The sequence below is a fragment of the Rhipicephalus sanguineus genome, chromosome 8 (genome assembly GCF_013339695.2).
Source record: "Rhipicephalus sanguineus isolate Rsan-2018 chromosome 8, BIME_Rsan_1.4, whole genome shotgun sequence".
In the NCBI taxonomy this organism is placed as follows: domain Eukaryota; kingdom Metazoa; phylum Arthropoda; class Arachnida; order Ixodida; family Ixodidae; genus Rhipicephalus; species Rhipicephalus sanguineus.
In genome coordinates, this window is record NC_051183.1 from 22,091,439 (window position 1) to 22,112,827 (window position 21,389).

Genomic DNA, 21,389 nt, shown 5'->3' on the forward strand with positions numbered 1-21,389 from the left:
TCTGGGCGGAGCTATAAGAAAATGAAGTGACTAGTAAGTATCACTACACAGCAGTGTATACATGACGGGTCAATAAAGAATACGTACTTGTGGTGAAGTTTGAAGAGGCCGATTGCTGCGACTCGCGGGATTTATAGACGCTGAACAGTTGCAGCTGGTAGGTGCCTCCTGGGGTGAGGTCCCTGAGGGTGTAAGGGGGGTTCTCGTCGTTCAAGTGAACGCTGCGCTCGGGTGCCTCGTCCTGGTCCGAGAGCGGAGAGATGGCGAGCCGGTATCCGGTGATCTTGCCTTCGGCCGGTGGTTGCCAGTAGACGTGTGCCACCTTGCCCGTGTCAATCTTGATGGAAAGGTTAGTGGGCGGGTCCGGCTCTGCAAAAGCACAGGCCCAATCAAATAACCAAACACGGCGTTAATCGATTCGGCCTACGAACTAAACGTGCAGGTTCGTCAAATACCCGTGTGGCAAGTTCACTTCTGATCGCAATCAGGCATAGGTCAGCAAGCTCACCCATGAGTTGACTCCCTCAGACTCATATCGAGCCGCGAGTATAAGTCTGTGTGAGTCCAGTGAGAAATGTTTTAGTGAGTTTGAGTCCAAGTGAAAGGGGTTGACAAAAATTTTTAGTGAAGGAGTCCGAGCGACTCCGGTTGAGGCAGAACTTTGGTGAGTCTGAGTCCGAGTGAGCTCTAAGCGCAAAATACATTTCTCGAGTGAGTCTGAGTAAGCTACACTTTTTTTGCCGACCTATGCAATCGGGCCGGAGCCTGATCGAATTTCACGATCGTGACTGGATCTCTTACGCAAGCCGCAGAAGGGAGCCAATCGCTGTTGAGAAATTTGATGCTGATCGGGCTTGATCCGCGATCAGCAGGGCACAGTGTGGACCACGTGACCTAGGCGTGCGCACAAGGAGGGCAGCTCCCCCCCCCCGCCCCTAATCGTCTAAGGGGGGCGCAAATGGTGCCCCATTGTTTTACTCGGTCGTACCTGCCCCTTAATTGTTTAAAGAGCAGGGGTTTGGCCACGCAGGTTTCTGACGATAATGGCGGCCCGTGGTGTTGCATTCGAAGAACTGTTCACTTCCCACCTGTAATCCCGGAAAGCCAGGGACCAAAGGCAGGTCTCTGTGAAGCATAGTGTCTATGGGACTCGACCAAAGGGGGGAGGCGCTGGTATTAACCTTTGTCCCCCCCTCCTCCCTTAATCCCTAATTGGGAACCCTGCGTACGCTTGTGCACATGACAATGGTATAAGAACCCCATGAAAAGTTTCGTAACATGACCGGGGCTGTTCTCGACACACATTGATTTTAGGTCACACATTTGTAATGAACTAACAGATTAAACTTACCTGGAGAAATGCTATCCTCCTATAAGGTCACTGGGAAAACGAGCAGCTCGAAAGTGTCAGAGCGTACCAGGTCTGGTCTCTATTAAAGTGTTTAACCAACGTGAACTTTATTATACAGCTAGGTGTTACGTTAGTGACCCGAATGAGACAAAATCTCTCAATAAACATTGTTGTTGGGCTAGTTGGTGCATGCTTCGTGGAATAAGAAGACGCAGTACACCTGCCATTCGCCTGTCCTTTCCTGGGTGTACTGCGTCTTGTTATTCTCCGAAAAATCTCACAGAAAGATGAAGACTTCAAGTGATCAACAGTGTTCGAAAAAGAAAAGCCTCAGCCTGGAGCCTAAGTTTCGTAGAGAAGACCTGTGTTCGTGAAGACCCAACGAAGACACGTTTCCTGCAGGAAATCTTGGCTTTAAAAAGGCTAAGGCTCCTCTTTGTCCCCTCTTGACCTATGATTACGTTGCACACAGAGGTGTATTAAAATAGAAACCTTCATGCTGGCACCAAGATTTCTAGTGTTATGCAGGAAAATACCCAATACACCAATAAACTGGTTATTTTATGAAAACGTAGTAGTACAGGGTTAAAAGTTATATAGTCAATTAGACAGAACATGTTCCCTTAAAAAGGTGTCTCTTTTTAGTATTTTTTTCAGCGACTTATCCGAATGTTCAATGTGAGGCTTTATGTTCAATGTGAGGCTTTAAGTGCGAATGTAAATGTGATTTAGGCTATGTTCTTGTTGTAATCTATCTTCTGTCGTTGAGCTTCGGTATGTCATTTAGAACGAATGGGCAGTATTTATAAATTTTGCTTTATTACTCTAATTAAATCTGCTGCTAAGTACGTAGTCTTTGTATGGAACAATGTGGAAACGGTATGTCGAGTGCATTTGACTCGTAAGGTGCACGACATTTAGAACAGTCTCGAGTTCGCGCATTGCTGGCCAAGTACCGTCGTTACCTGTTCAATATCGGCACGGTACCGTATTTCGTGCGCATTTCGATCTGACAGGACAGACTGGTAGAACTACGGAAAATTTCCGTCCTCTGGTAAAGCCCCCGCATGAGTAAACCAGGGATTCTTTAGAGAAACTTGTTCCTGGCCGAGTTGGTGCCTATGTTTGTTAAACATGTTATCCTTGGTGCAATGCTTGAAACAAGAAAAAAGGAGAGATATGAGACAGAGGAGCGCTTCACGTTTGTTGTTGGGCACTGGAAGTACATTCTAGGAAGAAAAACAAGAGCATTCTGGCTCTCTTTCGTGAGTCTTGACTGGCAACGTATATTACTCTCTTTAAAAAGACGTGTGATCTCTCTCTGGCGCTCCTCTGTCTCTTCTCTGTTCTTTCTTCATATTTCAAGCATTGTACCAGGAATAACACGTTTAGTAAAGCAGCGGTTGTTACACCAGCTGTTGACGCCAGTGGACTTAGTACTCAGCGCTTGGCTGAGCTAATTGGTTTGTCGCACAATTAACGCCTTTCTACAAGTGTTTCCTCATTTTATCCCATCCCTCCCTCCCATCTCATTCTCTCTTATCGTACCAGCGAAGATGTCATCGGACGTGAGTGCGGCTCGGGCGGGCAACGGCACTGGGAGGGATCGTGGATGAGCACGTGTGCTTGGTGTGGTACACCCAGGTTCGGGCAATGGCCCCGTGCATCGGCCAGCCGTGGAGGCCAGTGGGTTGTAGACAGGGTACAGTGGAGGAGGTAGTTGTGGTGGTGGTTGTTGTGGAGGGATTGGTGATGTGTTGGCGAGTGGTGGTTGGTGGTAGTGACTGGGATAGAGGGAGGAAGGAGGTGGCGCCGCCTGTACCGCATGCCTGGGCTGGTAGCCTGGGTAGTTGAGGGCCGGGAGAGGGGCTCGGTAATTGGGTTGCCCTGTGCAGGCCAGCGAGGAGAGCGAGAAAACAAAGAAAAAAGAGAAAGAGAGAAAAAATATGTTGGACGGTGTGAGCAGTATGTTCCTTATCTAAATTATACAGATTTTTCAGGTTTCGTTTTTAAAACTAGGTATATAATCTCCGTGATAAAAGAGTGAGTACTGCTAGATTAATGTTAGTTGTTTGGCACTGGATAGATGAAAAATTCGTGAACACGGAGTGTCGCTGAGGCCAACATTTCGACAAGCGGACTTGCCTTCTTCAAGGCTTCAACTTCCGCTTGTCGAAACGTTGACTCAAGCGAGACCCCGCGTTCACGAATTTTTCATCTCACCATGCTTCCATACTTCCATTGTCCCTTCTGCCTTTTTGTTTGGTACTGGAAGTACATTCTAACAAAAAAGAGAGTATTTTGACTCTTTTTTTAGTGAGTCTTGGCGTGACACGTATATGACTCTCCTTAAAAGACACGTGAACTCTCTTTGGAGAATTATTACACTCTCGTCGGAGAGTCGTGAGAACCAAAAGAAAGTTAACATGCCTCTTTAAAAATGTTGGACGGTGGGAGAAATATCCTTATCTAGATATATAGCTTTTTCGGGTTTCGTTTTGAAAACTAGGCATATAATCTCTCTGATAAAAGAGTGAGGGCTGCTCAGCTTCATGTGAGTACTGCTTTCTTCACATTTATATCCTAATTACTAATATACAGTTAAAAGACTACAAATAACGTCCCCGATACCTCCCTTGGCGCTGTGTCCAACAAAGAAAACCGAGCCCCTAAATTCTCTTCTTTCACTCTTTAAAGAAAGTCCCATACGTAGCCAAGAAGGACGAACAAAAAAAGTAAAAGTATCCCTTTTTTTATAGTGTACGTGGAGCGTATAAACGCGGCTTGGTAAGCCGGATGAAGATCATGAGACTACGAACATAAGTCCTCACTGCGAGAAGTTGCACAGTATGAACGATAACAAAATTTCTAAGGTGTCTATAGTAAGCGAAGTTCTTTCGCATGTTATTCTCTGATCCTCTCCAGACGATATCAAACAGCTAACAAAAAAAAAAGACTTAAAAAGGTTGTGAAAATTATTCCACTTCACGCAAGTACAATACGGTGTGTAACATTTACGAAATCTTAAGGATTGAAGACTCGTGTAAGCACACGTTGTACGTCTGTACAGTTTTTTGGTGTTGAAGTACTGCGTGCAACTCTAGGGCGTCCAAAACAAGCTGGCGCACATAAGATATATAGTGTATGTGCGTTGTGACTAAACATTCTTCGCATCAATAGCGAAGTCATGTATATCGCCCCACGATTCATATTATACTTACTTTTGTAACGGGGCATGTGATGCCAGGAAATGCGACGCATTTTTTTTTACCTAGTGTTAGGAGCACACTGCACACATTGGGAAATGAAGAAAAGGTAGAGAAAGGAAGCGTGCGAGGTAGAAGCCTAAACCAAGCGTGCAGATGAGCGTAGCATGTGGGTCAAAAAGGATGAACATAAGTTGAGGGATAACGAGGGATCTGTGTTCAGGATAGCCAACCACCATCAAACCACCAACAACCACAACACACCACACATCCACACACCTTATCAACCCCTCAATGTTAACGCAGGGAAAGAAAAATTGTTTGCTGATTAATAGTTAGCGGCGTTTCAAGCGGTGAACATACTATATCTGGTAAGAACTCTATGTCTTTGAACACGTTAGAAATCCAAATTACATAATGAGAAATGACATTCGCCCATGCTGCTGATCTAAATCCTCTCCCAGCCGTTCTAAAGGATATAAAAATATATGCATGGGCCAAAACACGTTTGGATGAAAAGTATGTGTAGAAAATGAAAGTGCGTAGTATTTAAAGGCCATCTCTAGCGAGTCTGTCCTCAATCACTCTCACTGATCTTATCTAAAGGGTGAAGCCCCTGCTTTAAACATCTGTATATGCTAAGATCGCTACTAAATGTTTCAGTTTATAGCATGTGAAAAAAAGTCCATAAACAAGCACTGAGAGTCATAACCGGCAATTAGATGACTTAAGAAGCACTTGGGCGATTGTTTTTTGTTGCTAAAGTTTGTTTAAATGGTACAAGAAACTCTTGCTGGAAGCGTTCACCATCCTGAAAGAGAGCTTGATTCCCGCAGTCCGGCAGAAAAGGCAGCTGTCGTACAGTCCTAAAATATCAACAAAGAACTAATTTGGCAACAACGCTTCACAAGTCAGAATCCCACGTATATATTCGCAGTAGCATACTGTACACAGTTGATGCAGCTCGGGCCAACACGCCGACATAAGGTTTATGAGTGACCATAAACCGAATGAACGAACAAACGAGTCGATGAAAGCTACTGCAACACTTTTTTCTTTTATTTTCAAAAGTCTGGCTTTAGGCATAATAATTATTGATTCAAAAATACATATAAAAATTTGCTTCGTGTATGAAGTCAAGTATCTCATTACTGCAACACTTCCGATGCAGGCCAATAGTTCCAAGCGTTTCATAATAGTAATAAAATTTTTCACATAACTAACCAATTCCGCAAAATTAGTTTTCTGCAATATCGCCGGAATTTTAAACACTGTGGATGAATTCACAAAATTCATATGAATGTCTCCGAGAAAAAGAAAGTTGCCCAGTTGAAAAGATCGTCCGGCTGATCCGACATTGGAACCCGTCGGTCGACAGTGCCGGAATGGCGTTGGTCCTAGGTTCGAATCCCGGGCAAGGCGAAGATTTCATCAACTAAGAAGCCATCTTTCTGAAAATCCTTACACATTTCACTTTGTAACTTCGTGCTGTAAACGTGTGAACTGCAACGACACTCTTTCAGGAACATCATTCGACCTCGCAGGCTTTTATAGAAACGATTTGTCATATCCATCAAAAAATGTTCACCGAATAACTTGAGCGAAAAATTCATGAGCCAGCCATTCCACTCCGCGAAGATTGATGACCAGAGAAGCTGTGTAGCTCACGGATTTATTAATTAATTTAGTTACACATTTCTAATTTTTGAATTGAGCATATGCTCCATTAAAGCATTTCCACATCGATTTTCGTGGCCAGAAGTGCAGCGCGAAGGTTATTTATGTATACATACATCTCATTATTCACACATTTATTCAATTAATTTTTCCTTTTTTTTTGGTGGACCAGTGGTGAGCAGTTAGCTTTGCCAATGTCTGTGGCACTTACATGCTAGACGTTTTCTATGGAATGGGTAATTGTTCACTAGGCAACTCTGCTCGCGTAGTAACGATATGTTCATATTTCTTAATACTCTCAGGGCGGCAGTCACGTCAACCAATTTGCCCATTTCGCCAGCGGACGTTTGAGCTCAGTCTGGGTGGCCATAGTAGCATTTTTGTTTTATTTTGAAGGTAGATGCCGTTCATCATGGTGATGATATGCTGTTGAGTAGGTAGCTGTTCTCGGAGTTAAGAATGGCCTAGTTATATGCAGCGTCACTGTAAAAGAAAAAAGGCTTTACGCAAACGCACCGGTCTCTATAACGCTCGTCCACAGCCGGTGGTTGTTAACGGTGCCGTTGCTGAGGTAGAGCTGGAAGTTGTAGTCCGTGCCCGGCAGCACGCCGTCGATGGGAACGCCCTCTACGGAGTCCGTGGCCGGGAACGTGAAGTTGGGGCCCGGGTCGCCGACAGGCGGCGAGTAGTCGACCCTCAGCTCGCCCCCAGGTAGACTGGTGTACTCGCTTGGCAGGTGTAGCGTCAGCTGGTTCACTCCGACCACCTGCGAGTAGGAATCAATGCGACAGCCATTAACACCATGGACACACATCAATGTTTCGTCAGTTACAGGCAGTGCACTTATACATGCATCTTCTCGTCAATCCGCCGTCCCCCCCTCAAGCTCACTGTCACGTGACCTGAACTCTAATGTGACCTGCACGCACGTGCGCATATATTCATCATCAGCCTGACCATCATGACCATCATTCTCAGCCTGTTTTAGTCCAGTACAGGACGGCGGCCTCTCGCAATAATCGTCAGTTTAGTCTTTGCTGTACGAGCTGATTGTATTTTATCCCTGCGAACTTCTTAATTTCGTCGCTCCGTCTAACTCTTTGCCTTTCTCACCTTCATCTCCCATCCCTTTTAACCCTTCTGTTGCTCTTACTGTCCATCGGTTGTCTGCCCTACGAATTATGTGGCCAGTGGTGTGGTCCACTTATTTCGCTTGATGTCAACTAGAATATTTCCTACCCCTGTTTGTCCCCTTAACCACTCCGCCGTCATCCGATCTCTTAATGTTACTACTATCATGCTACGCTCCATTGCACGCTACGTGGCCCTAAACGTTTTCTCTAGTTGCTTTGTTATGCTCTATGTTTCAACCCCATACGTTAGAAGTGGCAGTATGCAGTGATTGTATGATTTCCGCTTTAATGACAGTGACAGATTCCCTGACATTATTTTGGAGTGGCTGCCAAATGAGCTCCAGTCCATTTTTATTCTTCGGTGAATTTCCTTTTCGTGGTTGGGCTCTCGTGTTAGTACTTGCCCTAGGTATACATTCTTGTATACACTTCAATGTATTGTATAATCCAATATTATACCTGAGATTAATGGCCTGTCCGTCACAGCTGACTAATAATAATTGCTGGGGTTTAACGTCCCAAAACCACGATATGATTATGTGGGACGGCGTAGTGGGGGCCTCAGGAAATTTCGACCACCTGGGGTTATTTAACGCGCACCTAAAGCTAAGTACACGGGCCTCAAGTTTTTTCGCTCCCGTTGAAAATGCGGCCACTGCGGCCGGGATTCGATCCTGCGACCTTCGGGTCAGCAGTCGAACACCGTATCCACTAGACCATCGTGGCGGGTCCGTCATAGCTGACAGAAGTATGCGTGTGCCTGTGTATTACTGAAAACACGAACATGACAGATATACACTAATTTGGGAGGTCATGCAGGTGGCTCAGTTTAGGGCTACGGGCACGCCCTATACACTTGCAGCACATATATGGGCGCGTCCTTATACACCTTTCCCTACCACAGCGCATGTTAGACGCTGCTCTTGAAAGGCTGCATCCTGGGTGGTCTGTCCTGGCCACGTACACCTCTGCGGAGGCGTCGGTCCATTCGTGCTAAGCGTCTCACGCGCACACCACCACTGTAGACGACCCCTAAAACGCTCAGGCCTAGCACACTGACTACCGCCTCCCAACACAAGCCGTCGAGCCTATTGCCGTCCTGTCCGTCGTCCATCTGATGAATGGCGGCGAGACGCCCGTGCAATCGCCTTGACCTACTTGTTATACAATGCGCGCCCGCTCCACTAGACAGCAGTCCCGCAAGAAATGAGTACTTCGGAAACCGTAGGACGCGCGCCAAAGTATGCACCGCCTACACTATGCAGCGGCAAAGGCAATTTTCGTCCGCGTTCGGAAAGTTATTGATAGGCCTCTTTGAGTCATTTGAAATGACCTGGATATCCCTACGCTGACCTTCTTCGGAGGTACATCAAGAGTTTCAGTGAAGGAATGAACGGCGACAGCACTTACGCGGCTCGGTTACATCCGTGATGAAAAACTTTACTTATGAAAGCTTGCTCTATGCTGGCATCAAGAATAATCCCGCTTTCTCATCATCACCCTCCCGTAGGGAATGTTCCGTAGTCATGTTCTCTTGTCTTGTTCAAGCATCTAGTACCTCAAACGATCTTTCTCGAATAAAATTTGATCCGTGAATTTGTCACCGTGATTCTTTATGTCGTCAAAATGTAACTCGCATATTGATAAGCTGATGTTCTTTCTTTGAAGAGAGTGAAATAGTGGCTATTATCTCTGAGTATCGTCATCTAGCACCCTGAAATGTTCCTACAGACCACCGCAAGAACATCCCCCCTCTGCCCCCCCCCCCCCTCATACACAAATAAGCAGTCGTGATCTGTCTCATAATCCCAGCTCCGTATTTGTTGTTTGTTTGCAACATATCAGTAGCGTAGGCAGAAATTTTTATCATGGGGTGGGGAGTCGATCATACTTTATTATGTTCGTGCGTGTGTTTGTATGTCGTGTGCGTGCATATTGCCGCAAGTCTTATATTTCATGAGTTCAAGCTTCACCCACAAAGACTGTGGGCAACGCGCTGCGCAGGCCTCGCCGTGATGTGTAGGAAGCTTCGCGATAGTTTTGGAACAATCCGTTAAGATTGCGCGCCGCACGTGAATGTTCCAGCTTTGTCGAGAGATAACGCCGCCAACAGCGATATCGCTGGAAAGTTCGATAGCACCTGTATAAAAGCCGACGCACTTCGCCGCTTGTCAGTTGATCGACGGACGACGCCCTGTTCGCCGCTATCATTGTACAGCGTGTATTGCTGTAGTTCTAGTTCTCATTTTCCCGGCCACAAGTTCGGCCAAATAAACAGTTTCATTCTGCAAACGCCGACTGCTTTCTTCGTCGACGTCACGACCACGTGACATCTGGTGGAGGTGCTGCTCGTTCATGTTCCGGACGCCCCCGACAAGCCTTGAACCCAGCCCACGTCGCGAAGAAGACACCGACACCATCAGCGGCAGTCGAGCCAGCCGCAGACTGGAAGGACTACCCCCACAATACGGACCCCTACCGGACAAGACCAGCATCACAACGAAGAAGACAACAGCCACAATGACAACCGCTGTGGCGCCTACAACGGTCGTCATGCATCAACCGAGGAAGCCGCCGACATTCCGCGGATCACCATGCGAGGATCCAGAAAGCTGGCTGGAGGCATACGACCGAGTCTCCACGTTCAACAACTGGGACTGCGACGAGAAGCTACGCCACGTCTACTTTGCCCTTCAAGATGGCGCAAGGACCTGGTTCGAGAACCGAGTGTCCACGCTAACATCATGGGACCTCTTCCGCACCGGATTTCTCAACACCTTCACGAGCGTCATCCGGAAAGAAAGGGCTGAAACCCTTCTCGAGACCCGTGTACAGCTCCCCAATGAAAACGTCGGACTGTACACCGAAGAAATGACTCGACTATTCCGCCATGCCGATCCAGCCATGTCCGAAGAAAAGAAAGTTCGCTTCCTGATGCGGGGAGTGAAGGAAGAACTCTTCGCCGGACTTGTGCGCAACCCGCCGAAGACGGTCTCGGAATTCCTTTCAGAGGCCACCACAATCGAAAAGGCACTAGAAATCCGCACTAGGCAGTACAACCGCCGCATTCCTACGACGACCTACGGGGAGGTTCAGGCGCTGCAGTCTGATGACCTGCGTGACACCATCAGAGCGATTGTGAGGGAAGAGCTGCGCAAACTGTTACCTTCGCCGCAGCATCAAGTGCATTCAATCGCCGACGTTGTCCGCGAGGAAGTCCGGCAATCGCTTGGAATTCCCGAAGCACCGCAGGCTCAGCCGGAAGCAATGAGCTATGCTGCTGCAGCCCGACGCAACGCCCCACCCCCTCGCCCACGTCAAGACGCCGCGTCGCCGCAGCAGTTCCGCCGCCAGGCACCGCCGCCACCACCACCGACGCCATACCGCCCGCCGACAGGACAACGCTGCGCCCCCCGAAAGACCGACGTTTGGCGTGCCCCTGACAACCGGCCGCTCTGCTATCACTGCGGGGAAGCCGGCCACACATACCGCCGATGCCAGTATCGACAGATGGGGCTACGCGGATTCGCCGTTAACGCGCCGCGCCCGCAGCCAGGCGAACGGCCTCGCGACATCGACGACTACCTCACCGGAACACAGTGGGAAGAACGACGAGCTTCCCGCTCGCCGTCGCCCGGCCGCTACATGTCACCGCACCGCCGGCAGTACACTGGCCCAAACCGGGGCCGGTCGCCTAGCCCGTATCCGGGAAACTAAGGGCAGCAACCGATGGAGGTGCGGTTGCTGTACGACGAAATGCCGAAGATCCTCCGCGGCCGCCGACGACGACAACGCGACGAGACCTTCAGAACACGACGCAAACCGGACGGAGCCCTCACGACGAAACTTCGCGGCCCGAAGAAAACCTGACGACGCAACGTAGAAACAGCGGGACAAATCGACGAAGCCGTGATCCGACGCCACGACCTAACCGCAACGCAAGACGACGAACTAGCGACCTCGATGTCCTTATCGACGGCCACAGCATCACAGCTCTCGTCGACACCGGAGCCGACTATTCCGTCGTCAGTGGGCCATTCGCCACCAAGCTGAAGAAAGTAAAGACCGCTTGGAGTGGACCCGAAATCCGGACAGCTGGAGGCCACCTGATAACACCGATTGGTGTCTGCACGGCGAGAGTCACCATCAATAACCACACTTATCCTGCGAGCTTTGTAATCCTACAAAACTGCTCCAGGGATGTGATACTCGGAATGGACTTCCTAAGTGACCACGGCGCCGTTATCGACCTGAGGTCTGAGTCGATAACACTAACCTCAGACAAAGCGCTCCCGCCCCACCCGACGCCAGGGAACCATGCACTGAATGTGATAGAAGAGCAGGTGACCGTTCCGCCGCGCTCCAGCGTCATTATTTCCGTCGGCACTGAAAAACCTGCAAACCTTGAAGGCGTAATCGATGGCGATCAGCAACTACTCCTGAATCGTCAAATTTGCGTCGCAAGAGGTATCGCCGAGCTGCATGACGGTAAAGCAAAGGTACTGCTGACAAACTTCAGCCACGAATATAGGCACCTCAACATGGGTACGACGGTTGCCTACATCGACGAATGTGTAGCCGCCAGCGATGCTTTCGCCCTCTTCGATGCTGCCGAACCTGCTTCGACGAATAGAGGTCCCGAACCGGATTTTGACGTCAACCCGAGCCTTCCGAAGGTCAAGCAAGACCAGCTCAAAACCCTGCTCCTGCAATACAAGCACTGTTTCTCGTCGTCCTCGCGGGTCCGACAAACGCCCCTTGCTAAGCACCGCATTATAACAGAAGAAAATTCTCGACCACTCCGACAGAGCCCCTACAGAGTTTCGACGCGAGAACGTGAGGCCATAAAGAAACAAGTCGACGAAATGCTACGCGACGATATCATCCAGCCTTCAAAGAGTCCGTGGGCGTCACCCGTGGTATTAGTGAAGAAGAAGGACGGGACACTGCGCTTCTGCGTTGATTATCGGCGCCTGAATAAAATCACGAAGAAGGACGTGTACCCCCTCCCACGGATAGACGACACCCTGGATCGACTTCACAACGCAACGTACTTTTCGTCGATGGACCTCAAGACCGGCTATTGGCAGATCGAAGTAGATGAAAGAGACCGAGAAAAGACCGCTTTTATAACACCCGACGGCCTCTTTGAGTTCAAGGTCATGCCTTTCGGTCTTTGCGCGGCACCTGCGACGTTCCAGCGCGTCATGGACACCGTACTGGCTGGATTGAAGTGGCAGACGTGCCTTGTGTATTTGGACGACGTCGTCGTGTTTTCCTCGACCTTCGACGAGCATCTCCGGCGGCTTGAGGCAGTACTTCAAGCAATCAAGACCTCTGGACTGACCCTGAAGCCAGAAAAGTGCCGATTCGCATACGACGAGCTCCTGTTTCTCGGTCATGTGATCAGCAAGTCTGGAGTGCGCCCAGACCCGCGGAAAACAGCGGCCATCGCCGACTTCGCGCCTCCCACCGACAAGAAGGCCGTCCGCCGATTTCTCGGCTTATGCGCCTATTACAGACGCTTCGTCAAAAGCTTTTCACGCATCGCCGAACCACTCACGCTTCTCACGAAGACTAACGTGGAATTCAGGTGGGAACCGGAGCAAGTGCAAGCATTTGAGGAACTTAAACGACGCCTGCAGACGCCACCCATACTTGCGCATTTCGACGATTGCGCCGATACTGAAATACACACCGACGCAAGCAGCGTAGGACTCGGTGCCGTCCTTGTGCAAAAGACGGACGGGCTTGAAAGGGTTATCAGTTATGCTAGCCGGTCATTATCCAAGGCAGAAGCCAACTATTCCACAACAGAAAGGGAATGCCTCGCCATCATCTGGGCTACGTCAAAGTTTCGCCCCTACCTCTATGGCAGGCCCTTCAAAGTTGTCAGTGACCATCACGCCTTATGTTGGCTAGCTAACTTGAAGGACCCTTCAGGTCGTCTCGCACGATGGAGTCTGAGGCTTCAAGAATTCGACATTACCGTCGTGTACAAGTCCGGACGAAAACACTCTGACGCCGACTGCCTCTCTCGTGCCCCCGTCGACGCGCCGCCGCAAGACGACGACGATGACTGCTTCCTCGGAACTATAAGTGCCGACGACTTCGCCGAAAGACAACGAGCCGACGCGGAACTGGGGGGCCTTATGGAGTACCTCCAGTGCAAGACCGCCGTTGTTCCGAAGGTATTCAAGCGAGGACTGTCGTCGTTTTTCTTACGGAACGGCGTTCTCCTGAAAAAGAACTTCTCGCCACTTCGAACGGACTATCTTCTTGTCGTGCCCTCATCATTGCGACCAGAAGTCCTCCAGGCCCTACACGACGACCCGACGGCTGGACACCTCGGTGTTTCCCGCACGCTCGCCAGAATACAGGAAAAGTACTACTGGCCACGCCTTGCTGCCGACGTCGCCCACTACGTCAAGACTTGCCGAGATTGCCAGCGACGGAAGACACCGCCGACTAGGCCAGCGGGACTTCTGCAGCCAATCGAACCACCTCACCGGCCGTTCCAGCAAATCGGGATGGACCTGCTGGGGCCGTTCCCGACGTCGACTTCCGGCAACAAGTGGATCGTCGTAGCAACTGACTACCTCACCCGCTACGCCGAGACAAAGGCATTGCCCAAAGGCAGTGCCGCGGAGGTAGCCAAGTTCTTCGTGGAGAACATCGTCTTGCGTCATGGCGCCCCAGAGGTCCTCATCACAGACAGAGGTACCGCCTTTACAGCGGACCTAACTCAGGCGATCTTAAAATACAGCGAGACGAGCCACCGCCGCACCACCGCCTACCACCCGCAGACCAATGGCCTCACCGAGCGTCTAAATAAGACCATCGCCGACATGCTCGCCATGTACGTCGACGTTGAGCACAAGACGTGGGACGCCGTCCTTCCGTACGTGACCTTCGCTTACAACACGGCCGTCCAAGAAACGACGCAGATGACGCGCCGTACAAGTTGGTCTACGGAAGGAGCCCGGCGACGACGCTCGACGCCATGCTACCCAACGTCACCGACGAAGAAAATGTCGACGCCGCCGCTTACTTACAACGTGCCGAAGAAGCTCGACAACTGGCCCGCCTGCGCATCAAGACCCAGCAGCACACCGACAGCCGTCGCTACAATCTTCGACGACGCTTCGTCGAGTACCAGCCCGGCGACCGTGTCTGGGTCTGGACGCCAATACGACGACGCGGACTGAGCGAGAAGCTTCTTCGACGATACTTCGGACCGTACAGGGTACTTCGACGTCTCGGCGCACTCGACTACGAGGTTGTCCCCGACGGCATCACGAACTCTCAGAGGCGCCGAGCTCGACCCGAGGTCGTGCATGTGGTGCGCCTTAAACCGTACTATGCTCGTTAACGCACCTAAGGACTCTAATGTTTGCTTTCTTTATTAGTTTTCTTTAGTATTGCATGTATTCATGTTCTGTTTTTAAGCATCGGGACGATGCTTTTTCAGAGGGGGGCATTGCCGCAAGTCTTATATTTCATGAGTTCAAGCTTCACCCACAAAGACTGTGGGCAACGCGCTGCGCAGGCCTCGCCGTGATGTGTAGGAAGCTTCGCGATAGTTTTGGAACAATCCGTTAAGATTGCGCGCCGCACGTGAATGTTCCAGCTTTGTCGAGAGATAACGCCGCCAACAGCGATATCGCTGGAAAGTTCGATAGCACCTGTATAAAAGCCGACGCACTTCGCCGCTTGTCAGTTGATCGACGGACGACGCCCTGTTCGCCGCTATCATTGTACAGCGTGTATTGCTGTAGTTCTAGTTCTCATTTTCCCGGCCACAAGTTCGGCCAAATAAACAGTTTCATTCTGCAAACGCCGACTGCTTTCTTCGTCGACGTCACGACCACGTGACAATATATACCTAGAAGCGCAGAATTGAAAAATTTCGACGCGAGCGGGTTTGAAACCCTTCAACCCCCCACCCCTCCTCGTTACGCCAGTGCAATATATTTACTGATTTCCTCTAAAAACTTGTTTAATAACAGTTTGCCGCATAATATTTGAATGGTCCGCAATGTTTCGCCGCCTCTTGAAGTAACTGTAGAAACTCGAACTTCTCTTAAACAAGAATAAATGTTTCCTCAGGCATCCTTTTCTTTCTATTTTTCCGAAAAACGCACGCAGATTCGCCTTGCCGCTCGCAATAATCAAATTCAGGTCTGGATCCACGCCAGACTTGCGGTGGCCGAAGTCAAGACCAAGCAGAAAAGACAAAAAGAAAAAAAGAAAAAAAAAAGAAACAGCGACACGCCCTTGTCCTGTTCAAAGGCCGCAAACGTGCTCCGTTGTCGGGTGGGGCAGCCCCAACGGGAACGTTTATTTATAGCGTATGGCGATTTCTTGCTGAAATTATTGGTCCCTCTAGTGCAGCCCCAGAGCAGGTGAGCACACGGTGACAGCACGTCGGCGCTCTTTGCACCGCATTAAGCGAAGCTTCTGCGAGTTACAGATCTAGGTGGCGGCGGCATCGTGCGCGAAAACCACGGTACCGACGAGTGACCAGAAATGTGGGTCCACAGAAATGCAGCCTCCGAAGGCGCGCCGGTGGCATGCGTATTTGTACGCGCCGTTTTCGAATAATTGATGATCTCTCGATCGTGGGCTTGTAGGCGATCAGCCGTCCCTCATAAGGCAATCAGATCTTCTTATCAAGATTTCACTTTGCCACATTTCATTGCTGCCTAGATATGAACGAATGACCGTCGTTGTTGCCTGTAGCAAGTGAAGTGTTGCGCTGCTAAGCACGTGGATGAAGGTCCAATACCAGACATCGAAGAAGGAAAACGTTACAAGGGAGCATTGCGTGATGCAAAAGAAAGAAGCAAACAAACAAACAAACAAAGAAAAAAAGGAAGAAAGGAAAGTAAGAAAGAAAGTAAGAAAAATGGAAAGAAAGAAAGAAAGAAAGAAGGAAGGAAATAAAGGAAGAAAGAAAGAAATAAGGAAAGAAAGAGAGGAAGAAAAAAAGAGGAAAGAAAGAAAGAAAGAAAGAAAAAAGAAAGGAAGAAAGAAAGAAAGGAAGAAGGAAGGAAAGGAGGAAAGAGAGGAAGATAGAAAGAAGGAACAAAGAAAAAGAAAGAAGGAAGGAAATACAGAAGGAAAGGAGGAAAGAAAGAGAGAAAGGCAGTAAGAAAGAAAGGAAGAAAGAGAAGCAGTACGGCAGGCACACGCCCACCAAGCTTCGCTTGCTCCCATTTTCGGGATAGGTTAAGGGCTCCTCAGTTTATTTAAGTTCAGCGTACTCGACTAGTATGAACATGCACAAAGCAACCTCATCCATACAATCTCCAGCTAAGCGTCACGTACAGTCGGTCAATGTTGAGAACGTGGCAACGTGCGTCAACTCCTCTGATCCTCTCCCTACCCCCCCCCCCCCCTTTCCCCACATATCACTGCTGACCGCCGTTCACGGCGTCAGCAGTTCGCGCTAGACAGTGCACATGAAGCGGTCAGCGGTAACATTTTCCATGTAGTTCTTATATATTCACGTAAATACAATTCTTTTACACAAACACCCACTTGCATACGCTTGTCATGGAAAAGCCCAATCACTGGATGCAGAATAAGCGCTACGTGATGCAAGCTTCCAGCGGGCCGTTCATCTTTGACGTTGCGGAGGACGGTGTCGTGCGCAATCGCAAACATTGATGACGCGAACACCTTTAGCCGTTACAAGAGGCAGAAATCTGTCGACGTAGGCAGCATGCCTGCTCAGCCTGAAGCTTTATGTTTCGGGCAGTCATGTCTGTGTTCTTTTTACCTGTTTAAGTCATACGTTTTCTTTCAGAATGTTGGTAGTGCTTCCAGTGAAATTTTAACAGCGGAGTGAAAACTTCGCTGAGTATAAATGTGTACAAAAAAAAAACTATCGTAATCATGAACACGTACGTGCCACAGAAATTGGGCAAATCCCACTACTCACCGCTGGTCCACTAAAGATGAAGAAAGCAACGGACGGGCGGCAAACACCAGTTAAGATTTCTAGAGTAGATTTCTAGAATACTTTTGAACGGGAAAGGCAAAGGCGGCTTCGAGAAAACCCCGAAGCGATGGAAGTCCTACGCGAACGACGACGTGCCCGTAGACCTATGGGAGGTGCGAACGCTCGGTTTCAGCGTAAGTTTCTGCCTCTGGTGTTTAGACATCCGTGTCGTGTCAGTGACTGTCTGTGGTCTAACTCGAAACTCTCTGCACTGAGAATCAACGCAGAAACAACCTAGCATCACGTAGCTAAAGCCTAGCAACAACCTAGGAACAAGCAGATTAGTCTTCACAACCATCCAGCTTCGCTGTTTCAAGCCTTGCGCGACAAGCTTAGCCATTTCTTTCTTTTTTTGTGTGTCATACATTTTCTTTCAGAATGTTGGTAGTGCTTCCAGTGAAATTTTTTTGAAGGCCTAGTGTGTTAGGCAGACTTGTAACCGAAAGCAACGCGAAATAAGCATACCTGCAAGGTATCTTCAGATACCCTGCTTTGTGATCGTGTTTATGTTTTTCTAGTTTCCGTTTCAAGCTGCCAGTGTTCATGTGACTTTCTTGGGAAGAGCCGTCGAATGTGGGCCAAGGTGAAGGGCTGATTTTAGCACAAAAGTGCATTATAAACGAGAGCTTCCGCTTAGGAAAGACATCTGCAAGATTTTTTAAGTTTTCCCAAGATGAGAATTTGTTGAAAGAAGGTTCAAAGTGAACAGTTTTAAGGAAAATAATTTCTTTCAAAGCTGCGCGACGGTTACCTGAACACACCATGACGACAATAAAGTGGAACTCGTCGAATGACGTTAAGAGCACGCAAAACCCAGCAAGGTACTGAGACAATTACAACGATAACACAGCTATTGGTTTAAAAAACAAGACAGTTTTAGTCTTCATTAAACATCGTTTACTGCGGAGAGGCTGGATCCGCCTTGATCGTTCAGCTTTTCGATAATGCGGCTCGTTTATATATGCTCCGTTCCCAAAGCCCACGCACCGCACCCTGCGGTCGCAGATCGGCACGGCACAGAACCTTGATGGGTCTGTCCCTGCCTACGACGTGAATACTACGTCCCTAACTTTTGGCGTTCGGTGCTAAGCCTAACGTGGCGGCGTAGGTCAGCGGAGTTGTATATGGAAGGAAGCATACGTTATTTGCCCCAGCTCCGCCCCGATGCAGCTCGTAAACTAGCGAACAGCGGGCGCACAAAAAATGCATGGCGCGCCGGTTGACGAGCGCAGGTCTCGTTGCGCAGTATAGCGGAATGATTATACGTGCTGAGCGTATTTGCTGTTTCTGTTGTGGCTAACGCGATGCACTTGGCACGCGGTTGGGCAGGCTTTCGGAGCGAATGAGATAATCCCACGAAATGGATGTATGGCTTGGCGGATGAATAGATGTATTGCCTGGATAATTCTCCCACAAAGGCCGTGTTATAGGCTTAGTACGCCAGCTTCAATATTACTTCGTCCACTCACGCTTGCTTAATATGCCGTGGGTACACGTTACAAAAGTACGCCTTGGTGGCCTATAAACTGGGGAAACTGTTGCCAAAGGGTAAACGGATTGTCGGGTAAAATATACTCACAGGCAGTTAATCCAAAGTACTGCACGTGAACATGGCTCAATGATTCGTTTGATTCACACACCGTATTTTTAACCAGTACACACAAAGCTTCATATATACATGTCACAATTAATTTCCTTAAACCCACAGCCGGCATCCTCTTCACTTTCATTCAGCAATGCTCGCGGAACGACTTTAATTCCCCAGAAACAGCAGGCAAGCTCTATAGCGAGAATAATCTGTTTATAACATGGCAGACAGTGCATTCCTAGGCACCTTTCACCACCGCCCGTAATATGGCATGATGAATAGTTCCAACCGAATCCAACTACCGTATTCTACCGCATACTACAGCAGGGGTTAAAATTGGCGAATACTAGCTGGTGATGGCTGATATGTGGCGGGCAGCGCCGGTTAATGCCGTTTAAAGAATGGCTATTTTTGGTTATTGTTAATTAACGTTGGCTAAAGATGGCCAAATGGTTGCGAATGCTGCTTTATAGAGTAAATGTCGGCATATCTCGGTCAGTGTTGCCAGATGAAGGCTAGTGATGGCTAAATAATGGTAACCGTTGGCCAGCGTGGAGTGATGCTGTCTATACGCTGTGCAAGAATGACACTGTGTTCATTTAGTATCGTTCCAATGAGTGGTAGCAGATGTCCATGTCGCTGCCTTTGGTTTTGTCCCCGTCTGAAGAAGTTGCGCTGTTTCCTTACTACTTTGCATAACCAAAGTCCAAAGCTTCAATGAGCAGTGTACCCAATTTTTCTTAATTCGCTGCGATTCCTCTAAGACGTCCTTGGATCATCCGCAAGAAGGAAAGGAATTAAGGGATCTTCGCACTAGTGGCCCCAAGCCTGAAGGAAGTGTTGAGCTGGGTAGCCTTCTTTGTTTTTCTCAGGTTTCCTCTTTCTTTCCTTTTCTCTTTTTCCGTTCTTTTTCTGCCTTTATTTCTATCTGTATTTGTATCTATTTCCATTTTTCTTCCTATTTTATCCCTTTCTTTCCTCCTCTTTCTATTTATCGCTTGCTTCCTCTTTTTTATTCTATTTTTATGCGTGGTTTTGCCTGCGTTTCGCCAAGCGACGACAGCATACGACAGCACGGGCTCCTAAAGTGCTCCGCACTTCATATCACCATCAAGACGCTAGAAAAACAAGAGGAAGAAGACTTATCCTTGGCGCGAGCGCGCGCTCATAATATGCGACAGATGCCGTTGCTATGCGGCTTTTGCCTGCGTTACGCCAAGCGATGACAGCATACGACAGCATACGATGGCCCGGCCCCTAAAGTGCTCCGCACTTAAAAAGGAACGTGTACAATCCATGCAGAGAAGGAAACTATATATACTGTATCAATACTGCAAACGATTTTTCTGCGATGTATTTTTATAAAGGAAACTTCTTAAAGGTTCATCCCTATTTGGCAGCCTCCTATATCACGATGCAATCCGGCAAAGGATTGCCGCACTAACTGTACGCGCATGGAATGCAGCCTGTTTTCCCACGGAGCGGTAAATACGTTAAAAAGGGAAACAGAAGCGTCAGAACGAGGGCTCGGAGATGATACATATGCGACAAACGTTCGATTTGGGCTCGGAACGTGCTCAGCGACGTTTTGTGCGTTCGCCGGTTTCCGTACCCTCGTGCTCCGTGAGGCACCGTGAACGATATTCCGCCAGCCCTGCGAAGAAAAAGCGTATGCCGCCAAGTGCTCGGTGAAGAGAGCGGTGTTTCTAATAGGCGGCGGTAAAGGCAGCGACATTATACACGCATGAAACGTCTTCCCGTTTTCTTATGTCCTAACAGAAGCGCCTATTGTAACACTGCAGATATAGCGTTTATCCGGAAAATGCGCGTGTGCGGCCACATATTTACGGGGCTGAAATGCGAGAAAATGGAGATATCGCTCGTGTGTGCTTATATTTGGGTGCACAATAAAGAAATTAAAAGTTAATCCCGAGCCCCCAATTACACGCACATGGTTATACGCATATGAAATATGACTATGCTTCATCACACAAAAGTGGCAGAATCTGTTTAGTGCATGAACTTGTAAATCTATTTTCTGACACAATTGTCCGCCTTGGTAGTACAGTTGTTAAGGTGCTCGGATGCTGACCCGAAGGTTGCGGGTTCGATCCCGGCCGCGGCGATCGCATTTCGATGGAGGAGAAATACTAGAGGCCCGTGAACTGTGCGATGTCAGTGCACGTTAAAGAACACCAGGCGGTCGAAATTTCCGGAGCCTTCCACTACGGCGTGCCACATAATCCTATCGCGGTTTTGGCACGTAAAACCCCAGATATTTAGAATAACAGAGAGCTGAGCTAGTTGGTAGGTATTCATGTTAATAGGCTGGGCGTGCAAAGACGGCGTTTGTGGCGTCTTGACTTCTGTCTCGTGTTCGTGTTTGCGCGCCCAAATATTACTGTCATATTACACAACGGAAGAAATG

General features: G+C 48.7%; 1 protein-coding gene across 2 annotated transcripts in view; it reads right to left on the reverse strand.

The window, feature by feature from the left end:
* LOC119401542 (tyrosine-protein phosphatase 10D) overlaps positions 1-21,389 on the reverse strand; it is a 188,610-nt gene that overhangs the window by 38,573 nt on the left and 128,648 nt on the right. For both annotated transcript variants that reach the window (XM_049418787.1, XM_037668432.2), the window contains exons 2-3: positions 6,751-7,000; positions 88-369 (exon numbers count right to left, since the gene is read on the reverse strand). In XM_049418787.1, the coding sequence (XP_049274744.1) occupies positions 88-369; positions 6,751-7,000 (532 nt within the window). The remainder of the gene's footprint in view (positions 1-87; positions 370-6,750; positions 7,001-21,389) is intronic.